Here is a 20,981-nt window from a genome sequence, read left to right on the forward strand (position 1 = left end):
GCTGATACCAGCCGGCTCATTTAACGTCGAGCCGCGCTAGCATGTCTGACTGCTCCACTCGAGCAGAGGATGGCTACTAAAAAGGGGAGCTGTTATGTCCAAGGCTGCTCATAAACGAATGGCAGTTTCCACTTCCTCCTGTACGATGAGACAATCAGAGAGCCTGAAGTTCATTTATGGGGACGTACCCCACAATTATAAGTCGAACCAGGGTGAAGTTTTCGAACAAACTGATTTTCAAAAAGACATCTGTACCAACACTGAGGGTGGTGACCCCAACGCTGTCATTACCTGTACGTTTATTTTTTCCTAAATGCTTGTCTGATCAAATAAAAGTAGCATGTCTCCAGGAGACTTTGTCTGGTACACGCAGGTGATTGGCTAGTGTTTTACATTGTCCTGTAAACTGATTGCTGTCTTTTGACTTGAACATCAATCAACTTAAACATTTGAATTTCTGCCACTGACTATTTGCACACATTTTAACTTCTCTGCAAATGTTTGTCTGATACATTCATGCAATTGCACAGTAAATTGCACCGCTCTGTATAAGTGACTAATATCCGCATCTTTTAACTCAAACATTTAAATCTTATCAGATGCTAAGTACTACCTACAGGCTTTCAGCTTCTCAGAGGCGTTGGTGGCGCATTCAACATCATGTCTTGATATGTCTGTGGTTTATGTATCAATGCTAAGACAGTGTTTCATCAAAATTTCATTATGGCCACATAATGACAATAAATACTCCAGATTCTAGAGTATGTTTACATGGCACTGTATTGCATAAATCTTTTTGGATGAATTGGATTGAAAAATGTCTCCTACACTACAGTGTTCAGCTTTTATCTGGAACAATCATTTAGCTTTGTTGTTCTGTAACAGATCAACAGTCAAAAAGGTGTGAAATTATTCCAAGCTTCGTCCTTTAACAAATTCAGAAATTAACTCTTTCGGTGGGAATCCAAAGAAGTCCAAAGAAACCAGCACCAGAGAAATGTATTACTCTTACTTTTATCAAAGGGAACTTGGATTTGTTGGCAGTATAGGGTGAATCACAAAAAGCCAAAAATGATGAAACGAAAGTCTGCATGACTACTTGCCACATTTGACACTGTGACTTTGGTCATGGCCCTGAGCTGAAGGAAATAGGCTTTCACAGCTGAGCTTTTAAGCTTATCACATTTGAAAGTAAATCTACCCTCCAAAAACCATAAAACCATGAAAAAAGTTTTTTTTTACAATGTAGCTTTAAGGGCCTATGGCATCTACTTTTTAGGCTTAGAGATTCTTGCTCTAAGAATGAGGTTAAAATTTTCAAAAGTTCAAATTAAACGTGTGTGATAAAAATGAGCTGACAAAAATGCTAACTAAATGGAGCTTCTATTACAAAATGCAGATTTTAAGGGGACTCAGCGTGTGCTGCTCTGCAGCTGCAAATAGATCAGTAACAAGTCGAGCCTGAAACTCAGCCCTTGATATATGGTCTCTGATCCAACACTCAAATACACCAACTTTGCATTTCCTGAGCTGTTTACGCCAACGCAAACTGTGATTGTGAAAACCACTTAAGCACCAAATCTGAACCATGGACACCAATGATGCTTTTGTAAATCAACTGCAATAATTACATGCAATTCACACACACACACACACACACACACACACACAAATACGATGCCCATGACATCTGACTTATTCCAATGTTTTCCATCTCCCGCTGGTTTGCATTCAGACATCAAGTTTAAGCTTAATGTGCCTACTGAACATCCCAAATGTGGATTAGATATGCATGGTGGTGTCTGCCAGGAACGCTTCCCTCCTTAATGTGACATGACAAAAAGTGCTGCCAGCTCTGTATGTACGCATCTGTGTTTTTTCTAAGTTGTGCTGACATGGAACCAAGCTCTTAAAAATAACTATAGCTTTAACTTTCCTTTTTTAACTTTTATTCAAGACCAGATGATTTTAAAAGGTTTAGGCTACACGGACTTGACAAACAATATTGAAATAGGAGAACATGTTACATTTATTTTTACGTTTGTACTTATAAAATGACAAGGATAATTTATCCAATTTCAATATTTAAATCAGAGTTAAAACCATTGATGGACAAGATCAAATATGAGTCATTGTGTTACAGAGTCAAATGTTCTGTAACACTGAATTTGAAACCTAAAAAAACAACAACAACTAATAGCGTAATACATAAAGGAGAACGTAGAAACAAAAAACTCCACACCCAAAAATGACTTGATTAATTGGTGGGTATGCTGGTATGGTCAGAGCAACATGCTGTTTGACATCAAAGTTTAAGGGGAACCTTTCTATTTTTTCACAACCGTGTGCAGTGTTTGCAATCTAAAATAAACTTTTCATTTAATATTTCTAATAACAAAATTATACCCAGACCAAGTCTTCCGTTTCTAATACCTTCAACTATCAATTCAACAATTTTGTCTCTCTTGTGCAGCAGCCCTCAGCTGTGCCAGTGGAACAACGGAAAGACTGACCTTTGAAGAAGCAGTCTTTGCTGTGTACCACGTAGATCCGTCTCCTCTCCAGGCAGGCGGTGCGGTAAACCTCGCAGTGGTTCTCATAAAACCTGCCGTCCGAGCCGCACACGGGCACAAACGAGGGCCGGCATTTTTCCTGGCAAACGCACTCCGCACGGCCGGTTTCTGCCATCAGCACACACTGCCGGCCTCGTCCGCAGTAGGTCCTGCGACACGGGTCTTCTTCTGCGTCAGAATGATCTGGAAGAAAAGAGTACAGGACATTGTGGCTACAAGCTGAGAAGTTATCAGTCAGCAGAAAAATGTAATGACCTATATATAAACTGAGAATGTGTTGAATGGTGGCAACTCATGTAAAACACACACTTTTGAAAGCTCAAAAATGGGTTTATCCATACATTTTTAGCAGGAAATACAGGCCAGGAATGCTTTGCTGTAGTCTTGTATAGCTCATTAAACATTGCCTGAATATATATTGACCTGTGGCACTTATGTGTAGAAAATTAACAAGAATCCAAACCACCTTGGTTACAAGTTCAGTGTATTTTCCTTATCAGTAAAAGACGGAAGTATGTAAAGTTCCAGTGCTGTAGGGGGATTTGTACCTTGGAAAACAGAAGAGCCACAGACTAAAGCCATACGCCTCCAAAGCTTACTGCAGTGGAACAGTGCGTTAACAAGAAAATACTTTTTTTTTTTAAATCATTGCTTACCAACTGTTAGGTGTCCTTATTAACGCTCTCTGCAGTCGTTTACACAGTCAAGCACAACAAGGATATTCATACATGAACATCTACTGTTGGTGAGCTCAAAATGTAAGCAAATATCACAATTTCGCTTCGTTTTTCCAACTTCAACAACCACATATATCTGGTCAGTTAAACAAGAACAAAAGTAAAACAGTAATGATAATTTTCATAACTAGAGCTCACACGCAAGCATCTGCTGCTCAGTGCCTTCATCACCTCGTCCTACTCTCCCAACGCAGCTCACTGCAGGTCCATCTCAATGAGTTGGAATATCTCCAGAAAGTTTATTCAAAAAGTAAAACTCATACAATCTGAATCCACACAGAGAAAGTCATTTTTAATCAAGCTATTGAAAACTCTAAATTCAGTTACTTTGAAAATGATGACATTACTATATTATATTGTTACTATACTCAAAATATTTGTTATATATTTAATATTAGAAGGCAAGGCAAATTTATTTGTATAGCACACTTCAGTACAAGGAGAACGCAAGGTGCTTTACATGATTAAAGCATAGGAAAATAAAAACTGAATAAGAGCAAGTTGGAATAAAATGTAAACAAAATAAAATGTAGGAAAATGGAAACTAAAAGCAAATATGATTGATTAAAAAAAAACAGTTGGACTAATGATTAGAACAGTCGAAGGCAGTCCTAAACAAATGTGTTTTTAATCTTGATTTAAAGGAACTCAGGCTTTCAGCACTTTATAGTCCTCTGGAAGTTTGTGCCAGAGAAGGATAGGAATTAGATGCTGCTTCTCCGTCTTTGGTTCTGGTTCTAGGTATGCAGAGCAGGCTGGAGCCAGACGACCTAACTGGTCTGGATGGTTGATACACTGATAACAAGTCTGCGATTTATTTAGGTGCTAAGCCATTCAGTGATTTATAGACTAATAGAAGTATTTTAAAGTCTATTCTCTGAGATACAGGGAGCCAGTGTAAGGACTTTAGAACTGGGGTGATGTGCTCTACTTTCTTAGTCTTAGTGAGGACACAGGCAGCAGCGTTCTGGATCAGCTGCAGCTGTCTGATCCACTTCTTAGGCAGACCTGTGAAAACACTGTTGCAGTAATCAGTTCGACTAAAGATAAACGCATGGATTCGTTTTTCCAGATCCTGCTCAGACATCCTGCAAATGTTCTTCAGGTGATAGAAGGCCGACTTTGTAATTGTGTTTAGATGTTTGTGGAGGTTCAGGCCTGAGTCTGAAAAAATCATATATAATATATTTGTTTGGTAAATATTTATAGTGCTTAACTAGCAAATCTGAAAAATACTTTATTAACTTTAGCAAACTTTGACGTTTGGGGTGAGATTCTTTCCAGTTTGTCCATAACCTTTTCAAAGAGTGATTGTGCGATCTCATTATTGTTAATCATTTGTGCTTTTCTAATACTAGACATATTTTTTCTCTGTTTTGGTGTCACAATTAGTATTGATAAATATTAAAATACTCTCCAATTTGGAATAAAAAACTTAAATATCAAGCCATGGCTAAAAATACTGCCCTCTAGAGGCATGTAATAAGGGTCTAATCCTTTGAAATGTGCTATTTTGAGATGAAACATTAAACTCAAGCAGTGAAGTCAAAGCAATCTACTCTAAAACTGACCCCATTTAGTTTTATTTCTGTATTTCCTTTTAATATTTCAAGCACTTCTCTCTGTCACTCTTTTTACCTTTGATGTTAACAAACTTAGCTGTTTTAGAAACCAGAGCAAACATAAAGGAGATGGATAAAACCACCGGCTGCAGCAATTTCAGCAAACAAATCGCAAGACATAAACTTTGTTAGTGTCAAGCAAACGGCACACACAAAAACCATCTGCTTTAGAAAATGGTGTAAATACAACTACAGTTTTAGATTTAAAAAAGCTAATGTGTGCAAGTAACTCTGATATCACTGCCTGTAACATTTTATTGTTGTTGGAGACACTAGAAGCAGTGCTCAACTGTTTCAGAGGAATAAACATACCTCCCAGAGGGGCTTTGTGGGCGCTGTGCTCATCCTGTTTTGAGAATGAGTCGGTTAAGATGCTGGGAACGAGCTAGCTCTATTATCCCTCTGTGAAATAATGGCAAAAAGCATATTGGCTAAACATGAAAAAGCTCAAGCTGTGCCCTTATATTCAAACTGCTGAAAACAGAAATTGAATTTGCCTTAAGTATAATCATATCTCTACTCTCAGCATATTAAATAACAGAGATAATGTGCTGCCATTGGAGGACAAAAGTATAGTAATTGCATGAAGGCGATTTCAGGGTTGGTGCACAGAGGTCAATGGCAGCACACACATTTTACGCCCCTACCTCTCCTTCAGTCTTTGAGGTGACTGAAGGCAGGCAAGAATACAGCATCTGGCAAAATACTCCTTCCCCTTAAACCTTTTAAATCTTATCACAATACAGTGCATTTCAATGTATTTGTTTTATTTTATATGAAAAGATGTCATGTCACATTAAAAATGTAGTGCATAACTGTGCCGGAAAAATGAAAAGGATACATAGTTTTCAATTTATTTAAATAAGTCTAAAATTTAGCCACCTACCTAAACTGACAAGTAGAGAATTACCCAGAAAAGCAGCCAAGAGGCTCAAGGTAACACTCGAAGAGCTGCAGAGGTCAGCAAATCTGTCCACAAGACTACTATAAGTAATGCCCTCCACAGAAATGGCCTTTCTATAAGTGGAATTAAGAAAACGGTAAATAAAGTAAAGGATGTCTTACCATAAATAGAAAAAGGTTTGCCAAAATCAAAGTTTTTGCGCATGTGTGCAAAACGCCCTGTGTGGTGGTGAACATGCGTTGTGGTAAACAGGGCGATGTGCAGCGGTAAACACTCCACATTGCCCTTAATACCATCCTTATGGTAAAATCTGGCAGCTGCAGTAGCATACTGCTGGGCAGCTTTATTTAGGTTCGGGCAATGAAGCATGTCATAGTTGATAGGAAGATGGATGGAGCTAGATACAAAACAATCCTGGACGAAAATCTTTCAGAGGATCCAAGACTTGAGACAGGGTCAGAGGTTCACCATCCAGTGGAATGCCCTCAACATGCAGCCTTTTGTTGAATTTGGACTTTGCATCAATTATCTGCCTTTTGCTTTAAGTGTTCTTAGTAATTCTCTTCAGTTTAAGGGGTGGTTTGAGTGGCTAATTCAATTCTAGTTTACCAAAACTGCTTTGTGCAAACACTTGGCCAATCTGCAAGCAGATCCGGAGAATGATCAACTTCCACATGTTTACAAGACGTATGTGTGTTAGGAGAAACACACAATCATTATGCTCAATAATGGGAAACTTGCCAAATGGTGCAGTGCTGCGTATAAGTAACATCTGTACTATGCCTTAGGCAGAGAAGTCACTTGCTGCTGCATGTGTCCATATTTAAATGACTTTTCATGCACAATAATTAAATAATACTTCAAAAAGTTGAAGTCTTATTGCATTTACTTTATGTTCTCACTTGACTCACTAATAATAGAAAGCCCTTCAAAAAGCCAAAGGTACAATGGAATGGTTTAAATTGAATCATATTCATGTGTTACAATGGCCTAGTCAAAGTCCTGATCTCAAAACCAATCTGTAGCATCATGTTTAAAATGTTGCTTACAGACACTCTCCAATCTGACTGAGTTTTAGCTATTCTGCAAAACAAATAGGACCATTTTCCCTCTCTAGATGTGCAAAACTGCTAGACACAACATTGAAGACTTGCGGCAAAGGTCGGTTCTGTGTGTATTGACCCAGGCAGGCTTAACATGGCAAACCTTTTCAAATTTCAACTGTAAAAATGAAAAAAAGTATTGTATTGATTCCATTTCACTTTCAATTTAACCCATGAAATGGCTACGAAATACTGTCAATGCTGTAACATTATAAAAGTTCAGGGGTGTGAATACTTTTTAAAAGGTGCCGTGGCTTGTGGCCTTCACCCGGGTCATGACCCGAATGAAGGCCAAATAAAGTCAGGAACTAAAGCAATGTCCCAGTAGTTTCAGCGTTGCTGGAGTCTTCACCAGATGGATGACCCTCTCCATGCACATTAGGAGTCGGTGAAGTAGTGCCAGAAACGTTTTGATTTCTACTTTAAGGCTCCGTCTGCTCTGTTTTCATTTATTGTCCATTACAGACAAGTCAAATTATTAGTTGACTGTTCAGACAAACTGATCAATCCAGAAAACCTGCATTAATCATCTAGGAATGTTACCTGAATACATTTCTCATTATATATGACTATCTCTCTACAGTATAACACTATGCATAACTGTTGGAATAGTAATTTAAAAGTAAAATCAATAATTGCAGGCCGACAAAGCCCACAGGAATGTCCAGCCTGACCCAACATGGCAGCTCTGACCACATCTTTATCATAATTAAGTATTAGAAATCAAAGGCAGCTGAGGTTTGGGGGTTTGCCAGGTTACTAGCCTGATGGGAACACAAGTGAGGCAAGACGGATGCTATGCCTAAGACAGGCTCAATTCCTTTTTATCCAGTTGGCTAATTGTTCTGCGTGTCTCGGCAAGGCATCTGTGGGAAATGCAAAACAGCCGAGCTCCCTCGCCACCTCGCTGTTCATGTCAAGGTCAGGGACGATTACAAGATCGTTTGTATTCTCCAAGCATGAGAGATTAAACGCTTAGCAACAACCGTCCAGCGGCAGGAACCCGCCGGTGTTCGCCTCGTCTTCCTCCTTCCCGCTCAGCGTCTTCATCATTCCCCCTTGACCTTTCCATTTTGTTCGTAGAAAAGAACATGAACAGCAGCCACTCAAAAACAACAGTAGCAAAAGTGCATAAAAGCTGCATTTACAATACCAAAGCTTTCTGACATTTAGCTAACTCGCTATGCCTGCGTTCATCTCCTCTCTAACATCTTTTGTTTCTTATTGTCTTGGACCATGCTGTTTGCAGTTGAGGCTTGCTTAAGAGGCTGAAAGTGGTGTCTGATAATCCTCCCTGTCTAAGCTGCTGGCACAATGCTTTCAATGGATCAGGCTTTCACTGGTGCCAGGACAATGCCAGGCTGACCAACCAGTTTCAATCCATGCCTTCTGTCACTCTTATTTGTTCATTTTAATTCTCCCCCAGTGCTCAGTCTTTTGTCTTCTTTAGTACACTGATCATGTCCATTTTCTTTGTTGTTTCAGACGAAATATACACATTTTCGACTAGAACATAATTCCAGTCTTGCTTTTAGGATAATTGTTAAGATAAGTTCTGATGAGTTTACATGCAATCATCACGGGCCTCAATTTTAGATTTTTAAGTTTTATTAATTTATTAGAAGATGGAGAAAAATATAATTCAATATAAAACTATGTAATATTAAAAACTGTTATAGCAAAGTTTTGAGCAGAATTATGGATTCTTTAATCAACATATAGTAAGGGTTATCCATTGTTAGAAATGTGGCGTATGAGTAGAATGTAGAAGTGGAACGTCGGTCCTGGGAGCAGCATGCACACCTAGACAGTCTGGGACACAAGGCTGGGACACAAGGTCGTCAGATAGCACCCAAGTGGTGACATATTATTTTACTGACGACATGTCAGGAAGCGTACAGCCCTTGCATGGGCGTGTACCTAGACTTCTTTATAATGCTTAACAAATGATCAGTCGGGGCTCTTGCCACATTCATTGCCGTTGCGTCATGTTTGATCAGGAGCCCATCAGCGCTGATGTGTCTGTAAACCATTCCTCTGCCTTTTAGATTAAATATGGTAAAATATAGTTACGGTTTGAAGAGTCTTTTTATTACTACAGAAGTCCACAATGCAAACACCGCACTATCAGATAAAAGAACCAGGGGAGGCCGAGAACAGGTCAATACCTGAACACCATTAAAAGGTCAAATATATACAGATACAGCCCCACTAATGTTTTGTTCAGCAGGTTCCACATTGACCACATGATGTTTGTTGCCATCAACAGCCCTCTTAAACAATTCTGGCTGAATATTTAACAGAAAACGTTTACCAGAAATCATAAAGCCCATTCAGGTCCTTTGTACATCCATTTAAGTAAGCTACGGCATAAAATACCTCAGGCTAGAATCTCCATTTACCATTTAAAGACAATCGCCAAAAACACTTTTTTGTACTAAATCCTTTTTTTTGCCTCAGAGGGGTTGCTTGAACTTTCTGATACATGTTCCTTCAGAGGGACAAAATAATACCCCTGAGCATGTTACTAACTAGAGTGGAAGTATGTTTACCCTGCTGATGGGGGACTCTGCCTGAATCGCCACCATTTTAATAATCACACCAAGCTAAGAAAATCCAGAAAATACAAACCTTTCCGTATCTCACTATGTGAAATTTACAATGTTTTTCTGTTTCTCCCAGGTGGACTGCATTATTTATTGAATGTGCTGGATTTAACAAAAGCAGTGATGTTTTCATTGTACACACTTTACAGGGAACATATGAAGGGCATACGAATGCTCCATATGCGTTTCTTCACCGGAGGAGAGCCCAGGATGTCTGCAGATCCAGCAGATTATTCCATTTGCTCTGTAGCAGCTGTAGATAATTAAATATTGAGACACACTGTCAAACACTGTCTTTCCTGTGCTGCACCGTTGGACAAAGCGCTCCTGACATGCACACTGCGCTTGAATATCAATGGACACCTGCATCCCTTGGTGCTAGGTGAGATATGCTGGGGTGTACACACACGTACACACACAGATAAGGACAAACTTATTTTTGCTGCATTGTACCAAATAATGTTATTTGTGTCTGTAAATAAGGGCAGAAGCTAGAATACAAATTTCTAGGCAGTATGCAATGTGTGTTTATAGCTTTTTGCACTTACAGTCACAAGTTTACGTACACTCAGTTCAGCTTTGGCTTCATCTTCAATCATTCAATTGATTTGTTTTAGTTGGAATGGTGTGCTGCTCAAAGTGACTGCATGTTGGAGTAGCTCTGTTTTTATTTTGCTAAATCTTTAAAGAAACTTTAATTCCTCCTTTTTTGTGGATCAATTTTTTTGGATGTTTTTCCTCTACCGGTGTTGGATGCTTCGCTGCTTGAAGGATTTTTGTTGGGGCATTTGTTATGACATGTAACCATAGCAACCAGTTGGTTTTATACAACCTGGAGCAGCTAGTTAACATCTTAAAAGCTGAAATAATACTTGAGCTACGTCCCCAAATCTCAGATGAGCTGAACAGGAGGTGTCGAGGATGAGGGAGCAAGAAGGAGAGAGAGAGGAGGAAGAAATATTAGCCATTTCTTCCATGGATTATTATGGGCAAAGTGAGATCTTTGGGAAAAAAGTTGAAGAACTCCAAGCCTTAAAGACCCAGCTAGAATACTGGGAATGCTGTATAATGTGTTTCAGTGAAATATGGCTGCAGGATCATATACCTGACTCCAGCGTCTCTCTATCAAGCTTCCTGACCATACGGGCAGACAGAGATTTAAAGAAGAGTGGAAAGAGCAAAGGTGGTGGATTGGTGGTGGTGGTGAACAACAGCACCCAGGACAATGTCGCTGTGAAGTTTCGTCCCTGCAGCCTGGATATTGCAGTGTTAGCAGTGAGGTTTTGTCCTTATTGTTTACCCAGAGGGTTCATCAGTGTTATTAAGTCAATAGTCTACATTCCTCCATCAGCTATTGCTGACACTGCATGTAAATGTCATCAGCTCAGTTGTGGATAAGCTACAGACACGAAATCCAAATGCTTTTCTAACAATATCTGGTGATTTTATTCATGTCTCACTCTCTGCTACACTTCCAACTTTTCAACAGTTTGTCACCTGCTCTACTAGAGAACACAAAATCTTGGATTTCTTTTATACAAATGTCAAAAACTCATACATCTTTAAGGCAAGGTCTCCTCTAGGTAAATCACATCACAATCTGTTTTTTCTGCTCGGAACATAAGCCTCTTTTTCAACAGCAACCTGTATTAAAGAGAACTATGTGAAAATGGTGACAGGAAGCCTAGGAAGCCCTTAAGGGTTGTTTTGAGGTAACAGACCGGGATGCACTGGGGTGCCTACTTAACCTACTGGTAGGCCCTAGACTCCTGTCATCTGCAGAAATACTCAGATGACTGCAGTCATTGGGTGAAAAGATGTACAGGGAGCTGAGCACAGGAAGCGGATGGACTGCTCTGTAGCATTGTGTGGAAACAATCATCTCATCCTGAATGTGGATAAAACAAAGGAATAGGACCAACCTGATTACCATACAGGGAGAAGGAGGTGGCAGAGAAGTACAAATACCTCGGTGTTCAACTAGACAACAAACTGGACTGGGAACACAACTGTGAAGCTGTCTACACATAGGGACATATTAGACTGTACTTCCGTAGGAAAGCTTAGGTCCTTGAGGGTTTGCAGCAAAATGCTGCAGATCTTCTATAAGTCTGTTGTGGAGAGGGTGAGCTTCTCTGCCATCATCTGTTGGGGAATCAGCATCAGAGCAACTAACTTAGAGAAGCTCAACAAGCTTATAAAGAAGACCTGGTATGTTCTGGGGACTCTTCTAGAACCTCTGAAGATGGTTGTACAAAAAAGCATTCTTCATAAAATTAAGAACATTATGGACAACCCTAACCTACCTACTGATCAGAATGTTGTACAACAACAGTATCTTCAGTCAGAGGCTTCCCTATCTCAGCTGTAAGACAGACCGGTAAAAGAGATCCTTCCTGTTTGCAGCCATCGCCATCTATAACAACTCGTTGAAGAAACCCCAGTAACATGAGTTACACCAGCATTTAAATTTCCCTTTGGGATTAATAAAGTATTTTTAACTGCATTTAATTGAATTTTAAAAATGATTCTTACACACATGTCCAAATAAACTGTATTAGTGCATATCCATGAGCATTTAGTTTAATGTTTCTTAGCACCATGACCACATGCTTTTCTGTAACCATCAACAGGCTTCCTGGCATACTTGATCAGTTCTTTAAGTAAAATTGGTAGCATTCATTTAAATTGTTTGGTTTCCAGGCCATGACTTTTAAACACATTCCATATATAATCAATGAGGCAGAGGAGGGGACTTTGGGGAGGCTAATTCTACATCTTAATCTTTGCTTTGTTTATTAAGTCCAAAACCAGTTTGATTGTGTATTTTGATAATCCTGCTAGAATATGCCATTGTGCCCAAATTACAACCATCTATCTTGAATTAAAGTTACAATTGAAGAATCTCAAGGTAGTCTTTCCCCACTAGCCCTTCCCTTTGCTACATGTAATTGCATTACTGGCAGCAAAGCTGAATCTTTGTCCAATCTAACCATAAAATCATTTTCTGAAAGGAATAGGTATTGTTCATTGTGGAAGATGCATCTTTTAATCTCAGTCCATCTGAAACTAGTGTCACTGTGGGCAGTCCAGCAGGTGGTGTTAAGACCCGTTTTTTCTGCCAAAGAGAAACTATTAGCTCCAGTCAATCATGATCACTAATGGAAGTCATTAAACCTTGGTTCTTGATCTTGTCAAGCTAAAGAGTCTTCAGTATCACTATTAAAATATGTAAGTCTCTATATGTACATATTTAAGACTGTATGTACCTTTCTTTCCCTGTCAAGACTACAGAAATTCTACATTAAATTCAAACTTATGCAACAAATTCTTGTTTTCAAAATGCATTATAGTTATATGTTCACTGTAGCCCAGGAAAGGACCAGTCCAGATAAATCAATAAAAGCCCAAAATTACGGCTTTTAGACTGATGCCAGTATGTAAATAAAAGTGGAGCAGTGGGTAATTCAGACAAAACAATTATAACATTTAATTTATGCAGCGATGATGACTGGATCAGACTGGTCAGACTATTGTGAAACTCCTCCAAACAGCTCACACTACTGTCACTGATTAGTAGAAAAAATATACGTAAACACTTATTACTAACCAACTAGTTAGATCAGTGCATACTTGTATCAAATCCAATAATACAAGATTACATTAAAGTGGCTGCTACCCAGAAGAAAACGCCAACAATTTTCCATAAAAGTAAAATCACTACAAGAGATGTAATCTGTCAGCCAGTTTCACGGCGTGCTCCTCTCTATGTGCTCGTTTATTTCCATACGAGTTGGTGGAATTGAATATTACATTTTAACAGGAACAACTAATGAAAAGAGGTAAAACTTGTTTGCAACAGGTTTTCAGTTCTCATAATCTCAAAAAAAAAAAAATTATAGCTTTGAAAAGTATTCAGGGGGCCATTCAGATTTGGAAAGCAAGTGTACATCACTTTAACATTTTCTCCTTAGAAGAGCAAAATCTAACTTTCTTTGCAAATGCAAGTCATGATCAGAAGTCAGTGAACTTTAACAAGACAATAGATCATTTTAATGCAACCAAGATCACATCAGGCAGCCTGCACAAGTCCAACTGCTGTTTTAATTGTCTGTGTTACAGTGACATTCACTCAGAGTTGTAGGAGCAGTTTGGTGATGTAATAACCAGGACATGTTAAACACTACAAAAGGATGGATCACAGCAGTTTCAGACTGAACTGCAGATGAGGTCAGTGTTTTACTTGATACAAATAAAGTGTTTTTCATTTAGTGTGCAGAATTTAGCTTCTTTAGAGTTTGCAGCAAGTGCTCGTTTTAATTGTCACTCGAAATACTCCAAGATCTCTTCAAGGGTTAGCATTTGTATAATTTCCATGTAATTACCAATCTCCAAGAACAAATAAAAAGAGGGAAGAAGTGGAGTCAAGGGCTACAAAACAAGCTCAGTAAATACATCTTTGACATTGGAGGGCTTTGAGGCATTATTCTCGCACCATTTCATTATGAGTGTTGTTAAACACAGTTCAATTTTAGCTAATCAATGCATACCAAAAGCATACCTTACAAAGGATATACTCAATTGTGAAGTCACAGATTAAAATTTTAGCATTTTGCCATTTTAAGTTAGGGAATTGGTTACATTTACTCTGTTAAGAGTTTCCACACTGTGGACTATAGGTCAATGTTCTCACCATGACAATGTAACAAAGCCTATATCTGGAAGTATCGTCTAGCATTTTGAAACGAATCAACAATTTAATAATAGATGTAATAACGATGTAAATATAATAGAACAAAACTGTGTTCTATTATTTTTCTTAAGTATGCATCTATCCATATATATCTGCCTCTCACGTAGACCTTTGTCCAAAGTATTTTCTTAATTATATTCTTTAACCAGAGGTTGTAATATGATGTTGGCCCTCCATTTAGAGGTTTAACAGCTTCAACTCTCATGAGACAGCTTTTGAGGTTTGGCAGTGAGTTTTTTTTGACAATTCTTCGAGAAACAACTGTGAAGTCAGACATTGATGTTGGACAAGGAGGCCTGGCCCACAATCTGTACTCCATTCCACACCAAACCTTGTGTTTGTGGACCTTACTTGTGCACTGGAGTGCAGTGAACAGAAAGTAGATATCCCAAATTGTTCATAAAAAGCCAGAGCAAGAAATTGTCAAAATTGTCTTGGCATGCAAAGGCTTTATCGCCTTAAACCCACCCATACCAGTACCATTATGAGCAGAGCCACACCCATTTTATCACACTTTAAAAGTAGGTCAGTAACTGTCACTTTTTTTCCCTAAAAAATATTTTCACAGGAAATAAGAGACAAAGCCCAACTCTTGAAAAGAAGTCCCACAATACATTCCCCTCAGCAACAAACATTACACTTGATACTGTCTTCAAAATTGGATTTATGATAACAAGATTTCAGCTTTTTGGAGCTGGCGGTTACCTAGAGTATCGAGAAATTGCAAAAACATTGGCAGCTGTTTGGGCCCATGTCAAGGCTGCCTGAACTATGTGAGGGATATGTCCGCTGCCAGCACTCAGGTCAGCTGCGATTTTTGAACTTGCCTGCAGGATGGGAACAATCTTGGAGAAAGCTGGTCATTCTGGCAGAATAACCACAATTTTGGCTTTTTTGCAATTGCAAAAACAAATGGTGCTATCCAAACTGGCACCTTTGGAATCTTAATTTCTTCTGGATATTATATAAAAGAGACACCCTGTGACATATGTGACCTTGAAATAGAGCACTACTGAACTGCCTGATATTGCCACAGTTCACTGACACACAGACAGACAGACATTAAAACACACAGGCATACACACCACGCTGCTTTCTGTTTTAGCTGTAGCATTAGAAATGTCAGATCAACGACGCTTAACATTGCACTTAGTGACACAAGGCTTAGATGCAGCTGTTTAGGAATAAAAACTAATCATATGAAGCTCCCTGTGCAGTGCTCATGGGCTAATCTGAGAGTCACATGAATATTAAAAGATCTGTAGGTATTGCCTCAGCAGAACAGCCCACCTTGCACCTCAGGAGCCTTGGCCCTACTCTGATTTGCTTGCATAGGTTGTAGTATCAGTTGCATAGAAAAGAATTCCCAGAAGTCACACATCTTCATATGCCACTGAAATGCAGGGTATGTACGCAATATGACTTGAGCATTTAAAAAATATATATATTTTTTACCAGTAAACATACAAACAGAATTTTTTTTTTATTTGTTTAAAATTAACAAGGTCAGTCTTAGCTTTATGGTGCACCATGAAAGGTTAACGACACTGATACAAATTTAATTACTGTGCAAAATGTCAAATCTTTAAACAGCTGACCAGACACCAACCCCCCCCCCCCTCCACATACACAGATGATCTATTCTAAGCACATGACCGCACAAAATAGCAAAAACTAAATATTAAAAAAATGTCAGTGAGAAAATATTTTATCCTTTTCTGTTGGAGACATGCCATTAAAGGCATCTTTCCTGATATGACAAAGAATTAAATAAATAAATGCTGAAATGTTTTAGTATTATCAAATTTATTTTAAACAACTGTGACAAAAGGGTGGCAATTACATTTTTGAGGGTCATTTAAGCTATGGACAGAAGCTGCTAACAGACAGAATACAGAAAGTAGTCTTTGCTGATTAACTGTACTTGTCAGATCCCATATTAAGATATGCTGACTCCACTTTTCTCTCTGTCTTGATGCTTGTCTCGCCATCCCCAGATTATTGATTGAGGAGAATGCAAATGAAGGAGGTAATCAAATGTAAAGACCAGCTGGCCTCAGCTGCTGTTTATGAGGTCTTGCCACCTCTTGGGACACATGTACTGCAGTTACTTCTTTGGTAATAAAAGTAAAAGATGTAATTCATTAGGCTTAGATGCAGGTAGTAGACTTGCAGTTACTTTGATGTAGGAACATAAGTGAGAACGCCTTCTGAGCAGAACAGTTATGATGCAGGCACAGAGGGAAAGGTCATCCGCTCCTCCGTATAGCAATCATACTTAGTCTATGCTTCAAGACATAATGTCAGAGCTCATCTGGAAGGTTCATCTGGTCTGTCTTCATCATGTGTCTCCACCTGCTACCATGACAGCAACCTTAGACAGCGAGACAGCTGTTACTTGCCCTACCGTTACCCAGTGCTTCCATGCAATCATCTACATAGATAGTTGGGGGCTTAGTGAAGTTTATGGTAGAGCATTCAGTAACTCAGATGCTAAATTAAACACATTGCTAATTTGAGAACCTCAGATACAAATGTATGTTAATAGGATGCAACTATAGACATTACTAGGCACAGCTCTGACTGCGAGATGGAAGCAAAGTGCTGCCAATCCTTGCGATGAGCGAAATATACATCAACTGGCATTAAAAGGAAACATGCGTCACCTAGGCCGCATTTAGAGCAGAAACAATTTTATGATTGTCTACCACGGCTTAAATTATAAACATTTTCATGGACTTTAAAGGGACAGTTTTTGAATATGAGCTTCAGGTAAAAGTTATTTGCAGGTTATGCATTTGCTGACGTTACTGTCATCTATATTATCATAAATTAAGTCAATCATTATACAAACAGTGTAAAACAACAGAAATATCAGTGGTTTCAATTAAAGCTATATTTTTGAATATACACGTTGCTATTAAATAGTTAATCTTATTATAAACACTTCATTGTGTTCTGTATTTTTTACATGTTCCACACAGGAAGACCACAATTTTAAAGGTTTTTATATCAGCGTTGGCACTAATTGCAGTTATGTTTTTGCAACTGGAGTCATTTTAAGACATTAGAAGTCTGCTTTGGTCTTCTCAGACTAGCTGTTAGTTTCTACCTCCAGGCACCCCTTAGTAATTTACTGTGGGTGAGGGATTAACTACTTATGCCTTTCGATACAACCTTACTTCAAAAATCTTCAAATATAATAAAAAAAAAACCTCTTTATGCAATCTTTGGGTTGATGGGGCTAACCAATATCTCATTTCCATTCTTTGTTGGTGAGCTGATATTTTGACACTATAAGCCTTTTAACTATAAACTGAAAAATTTACTACAGCAAAAACCGAGGCTGTTCATGAGTTATGAATAATTTTAATGAGAATTTAACCAACTTTTATGACTTTAGAGTCACAACTGGTGGTTTATAGACTGCAAATGTTAAAAAGAATGAACAAAAACATTTTGAACACATGCTTTTAGAAGTCCAACCATAATTGTGAATGTTATGAATAGAAAATATAATTCAGAAAACACAAAATTACAACAAAGCATGTTCTTTCTTCAATGAAACATGGGCTGCTCTTGCCTGTGGGCGATAAAAAAAGAGCAGTAGAACAAAAGGCAAAGTTAAATTGCATTGGATGTATTGGGAAAAAGACGGTGACACAATCTGGGAACGCTAGGCTTTAACAACACAACCAAAATGTTCAGGAATTCACACTTGGTGGTTGTCAGTCACATGGTCATTTTAGTTAAAGCCTGACAGGTATCTGTTTCTCACTCAGTGGGTTGCCCACCTCAGAGGACTAAGAATGATTAGGTAGAATGGCAGGGCTTCATCTTGTAAAATAATGACTTTCTGATGCAGCCTCGGGGCAACCTCTATAATTAAGTAGTTAGAAAAGCTGAGAAAGGGCAAAAAATTTGTTCTTGATATAACAGTTTGTAAAACTTGGGAAATTGAACCTTCAAATCTATTATAATTCCAGTTAGAATTAAACCCTGTAGGGATAGAAACTATTGACTTCACCAACATGAGTAGAAATATTATATAAAAAGCAATTCCTGATCAGGCAAAACATTAGCACCACTGAGCTCTCTGACCATCGTCAGCAGGCAATTCTGGTCAGGTGTCTTACCCACGGACACAATGACAAAGAGGGTTGTTTGAACCAGCAACCTGATGGTTACACAATCTGGATCACTTTCTTAGGCTTGAACATTCTTTGAGGTTTCTGCAAAAACTAATTTCACCATCAAAGATTGTAAGAAAGGAGTATGAAATATTCATATTAATTCAGGGAAAGGGAGCTGAATACAACCCTTCTTATTGTTGGCCCTCTAGCGCCCCCTCTAAGGGGTGTTTTGACTGCAAAAAATTGACTTAACACACAATTACACAGGTGATTCTAAATTCTTTTTTGGACTTTGCTTCAAAATCCTTTCAAGCCTGCAGTTATATTTGATGTTTACCTTTTTTTGCCACATTTTCCTTCCACTAAACATTGCATTAATACGCTTGGATAAAGCACTTTAAACAGCATCTGAATAGTGTTCCAATATGTTATATAATGTTAGTTAAGTTCGGAAGGTAAAACTGAGGTCTGCTAGTATAAAAGTTTTTGTATTTTCTGTGCCTATGCATAATCATCGTTTTTGTATGTTTTTTTTTTTTTTTGCGGCTATTTTACTTACCCTGCTTCAGGGCAAAACCTTAGACACAGCAAAAGGAATTTCAGCAATACTATTCCCAGAAAACTCTGATGCCTTGCACACACATAGCTGGGTCTTTATAAAATCAAATATCTCCCCCACATTGTTTTTAAAAATAATATTGTGCACACAGGATTGTTTTAAGAAAATATTTAATCCACAGAACCTGCACAAATATGCCACTGAGTGTTGTTTCAAACATACCAAAAGCATACAGGGCAGTGTACCACAAAGCTAAAACTTATGTCAGTCAGTCAGTCAGTCAGTCAGAATGCTTCAAAATAAAGGTGATGTTGAACAGCATTGTGTGTCTGTACTGGGAGAGAGTTGTTGTAAAACAGCTGAACTCCAAGCACTCTTTCTCCTTTGCACCTTAATGTATTGGAGCAGTTGGGCTTGTAAAAACAAACCAGCAAAAAGCGTCTGAACCAACTGTAATTTTTATGTTCCATGTATGCTTTTACTTTGTAGTCTCTATACCGAGGTGAAGACAGGAAATGCTGTATTGTTGTTTGGGTAATGTCAGAAATAAACGGAGATGCCGTCAATTTCGTAGCAGTAGCATTGTCCAGTTTACCATTGATTAGACATGTATTGTAAACACTGAATCACAACACCAACGTAACAATCAGCACTTATCTTATAGCATTCATTTTTCCTCCACTACATGGCAAAGTGTATAGCAATGGTTGCCAACGTGACGTCAGCGGCACATTTTGTGGCGCCAACTGCGATGCGCTGGACCCTAAAACTCAATTTTACCATGTACACACACAAATATAAAAACTGTGATTTCTGAAATTCCTCTTTGGCCAGAGTTTTCTGAAATAAAGGTTTTTGGTGATGTAAAGCTGAGTTTTCATGTGGATCAAAGGCCAAAACACATACAAATTTATCAGGCAACGTGTTAAGAAGGTCTTAAAGCTATAGTTGATAATACTGTTCAAACTCAATACATTATGTATTCAGAAAATGAAAGTTTAAAAAAATCTCTCTCTATGGGAGCTGCAGGCCTGCAAAAACTCTAACCAATCACTGCCCTTTGCAGTGAAGTGCTGGTGAAGATTGTACGTTTTTGAGAGTTGGAACTTAAGTCCTCCTCTGTTTAAGGTTGTTTTTCTCTCTTAACAAAGGAAGCCATTTACATTAAGAGAGAAAAAACAACCTTAAACAGAGGAGGAGGACTTAGGTTCCAACTCTCAAAAACTTACAACACAACAATAGAGTTGATTCCTTCCAATTATCACCTCAATCCTCACCTCCATACGGGTGATCAAAACATCGCTCTTGTAAGCCAGGCCAATAACGATCCTAACGACTCCCCATTCCAAAGGCGTGGACCTGTTTCAGATTAATTTGCAGGCCAACAATGACCTTAACGACTCCCCGTTACTAAGGGGGTGGACCTGTTTCGGGTTAATTTGCATGTTATCTAAGCCATTACAAGGCCTTTCTTGGGCAGTATTATAAAGCTTAGAACTCCACACTACTCCAGACATTTTGAATTGAGAAAGCTTTCTGGATAGGAAGCGAAACATATTCAAACTTTGGAAAAAAGTCCAGGTTTTTTTTTTTACTTTTTTGAAATGACCTTTGCACCGAAGCACAGGGATTTGTTAGTTTTGTTCCTGCTCTCACCCTCTTCTGTCCCTCAAGTTCCTGGGGTATCACCATATCTATTAGTAGTCCAACATGCCAATCATTCTGATGTGCCCACGTAACACCAGTGTGCATGATAAGATAAGATAGACTTTAATGATCTCACAGTGGAGAATTTCACATGGCACATCAGCTCAATAATCAAAAGAAGGTGCCAAAAGGAGGAAAAGGTGCATGAGGTATATACAGTGCATCCACATTAAAGTGGTGCCAGGTAAAGAACAACAGTGAGGTAGTGAGATAACGATAACAGCTGAAGTCACTTATTTAACAGGATTATTGCACAGGTTATTGCACAGGGTATAAAATAGTAA

The 20,981-nt window shown here is 38.5% G+C and overlaps 1 protein-coding gene across 2 annotated transcripts in view; it reads right to left on the reverse strand.

Moving 5' to 3' along the window:
* Positions 1-2,367: 2,367 nt before the first annotated feature.
* Positions 2,368-20,981, reverse strand: part of LOC118561801 (follistatin-related protein 5-like) — a 120,509-nt gene continuing 101,895 nt past the window's right edge. Inside the window, exon 4 of one of the 2 annotated variants that reach the window (XM_036134031.1) lies at positions 2,368-2,756. In XM_036134031.1, coding sequence (XP_035989924.1) covers positions 2,443-2,756 — 314 coding nt within the window. In that variant the 3' untranslated portion in view covers positions 2,368-2,442. The remainder of the gene's footprint in view (positions 2,757-20,981) is intronic. The other variant, XM_036134032.1, reaches the window with a different exon arrangement.

This window comes from Fundulus heteroclitus, unplaced genomic scaffold (assembly GCF_011125445.2).
Source record: "Fundulus heteroclitus isolate FHET01 unplaced genomic scaffold, MU-UCD_Fhet_4.1 scaffold_72, whole genome shotgun sequence".
In the NCBI taxonomy this organism is placed as follows: Eukaryota; Metazoa; Chordata; class Actinopteri; order Cyprinodontiformes; family Fundulidae; genus Fundulus; species Fundulus heteroclitus.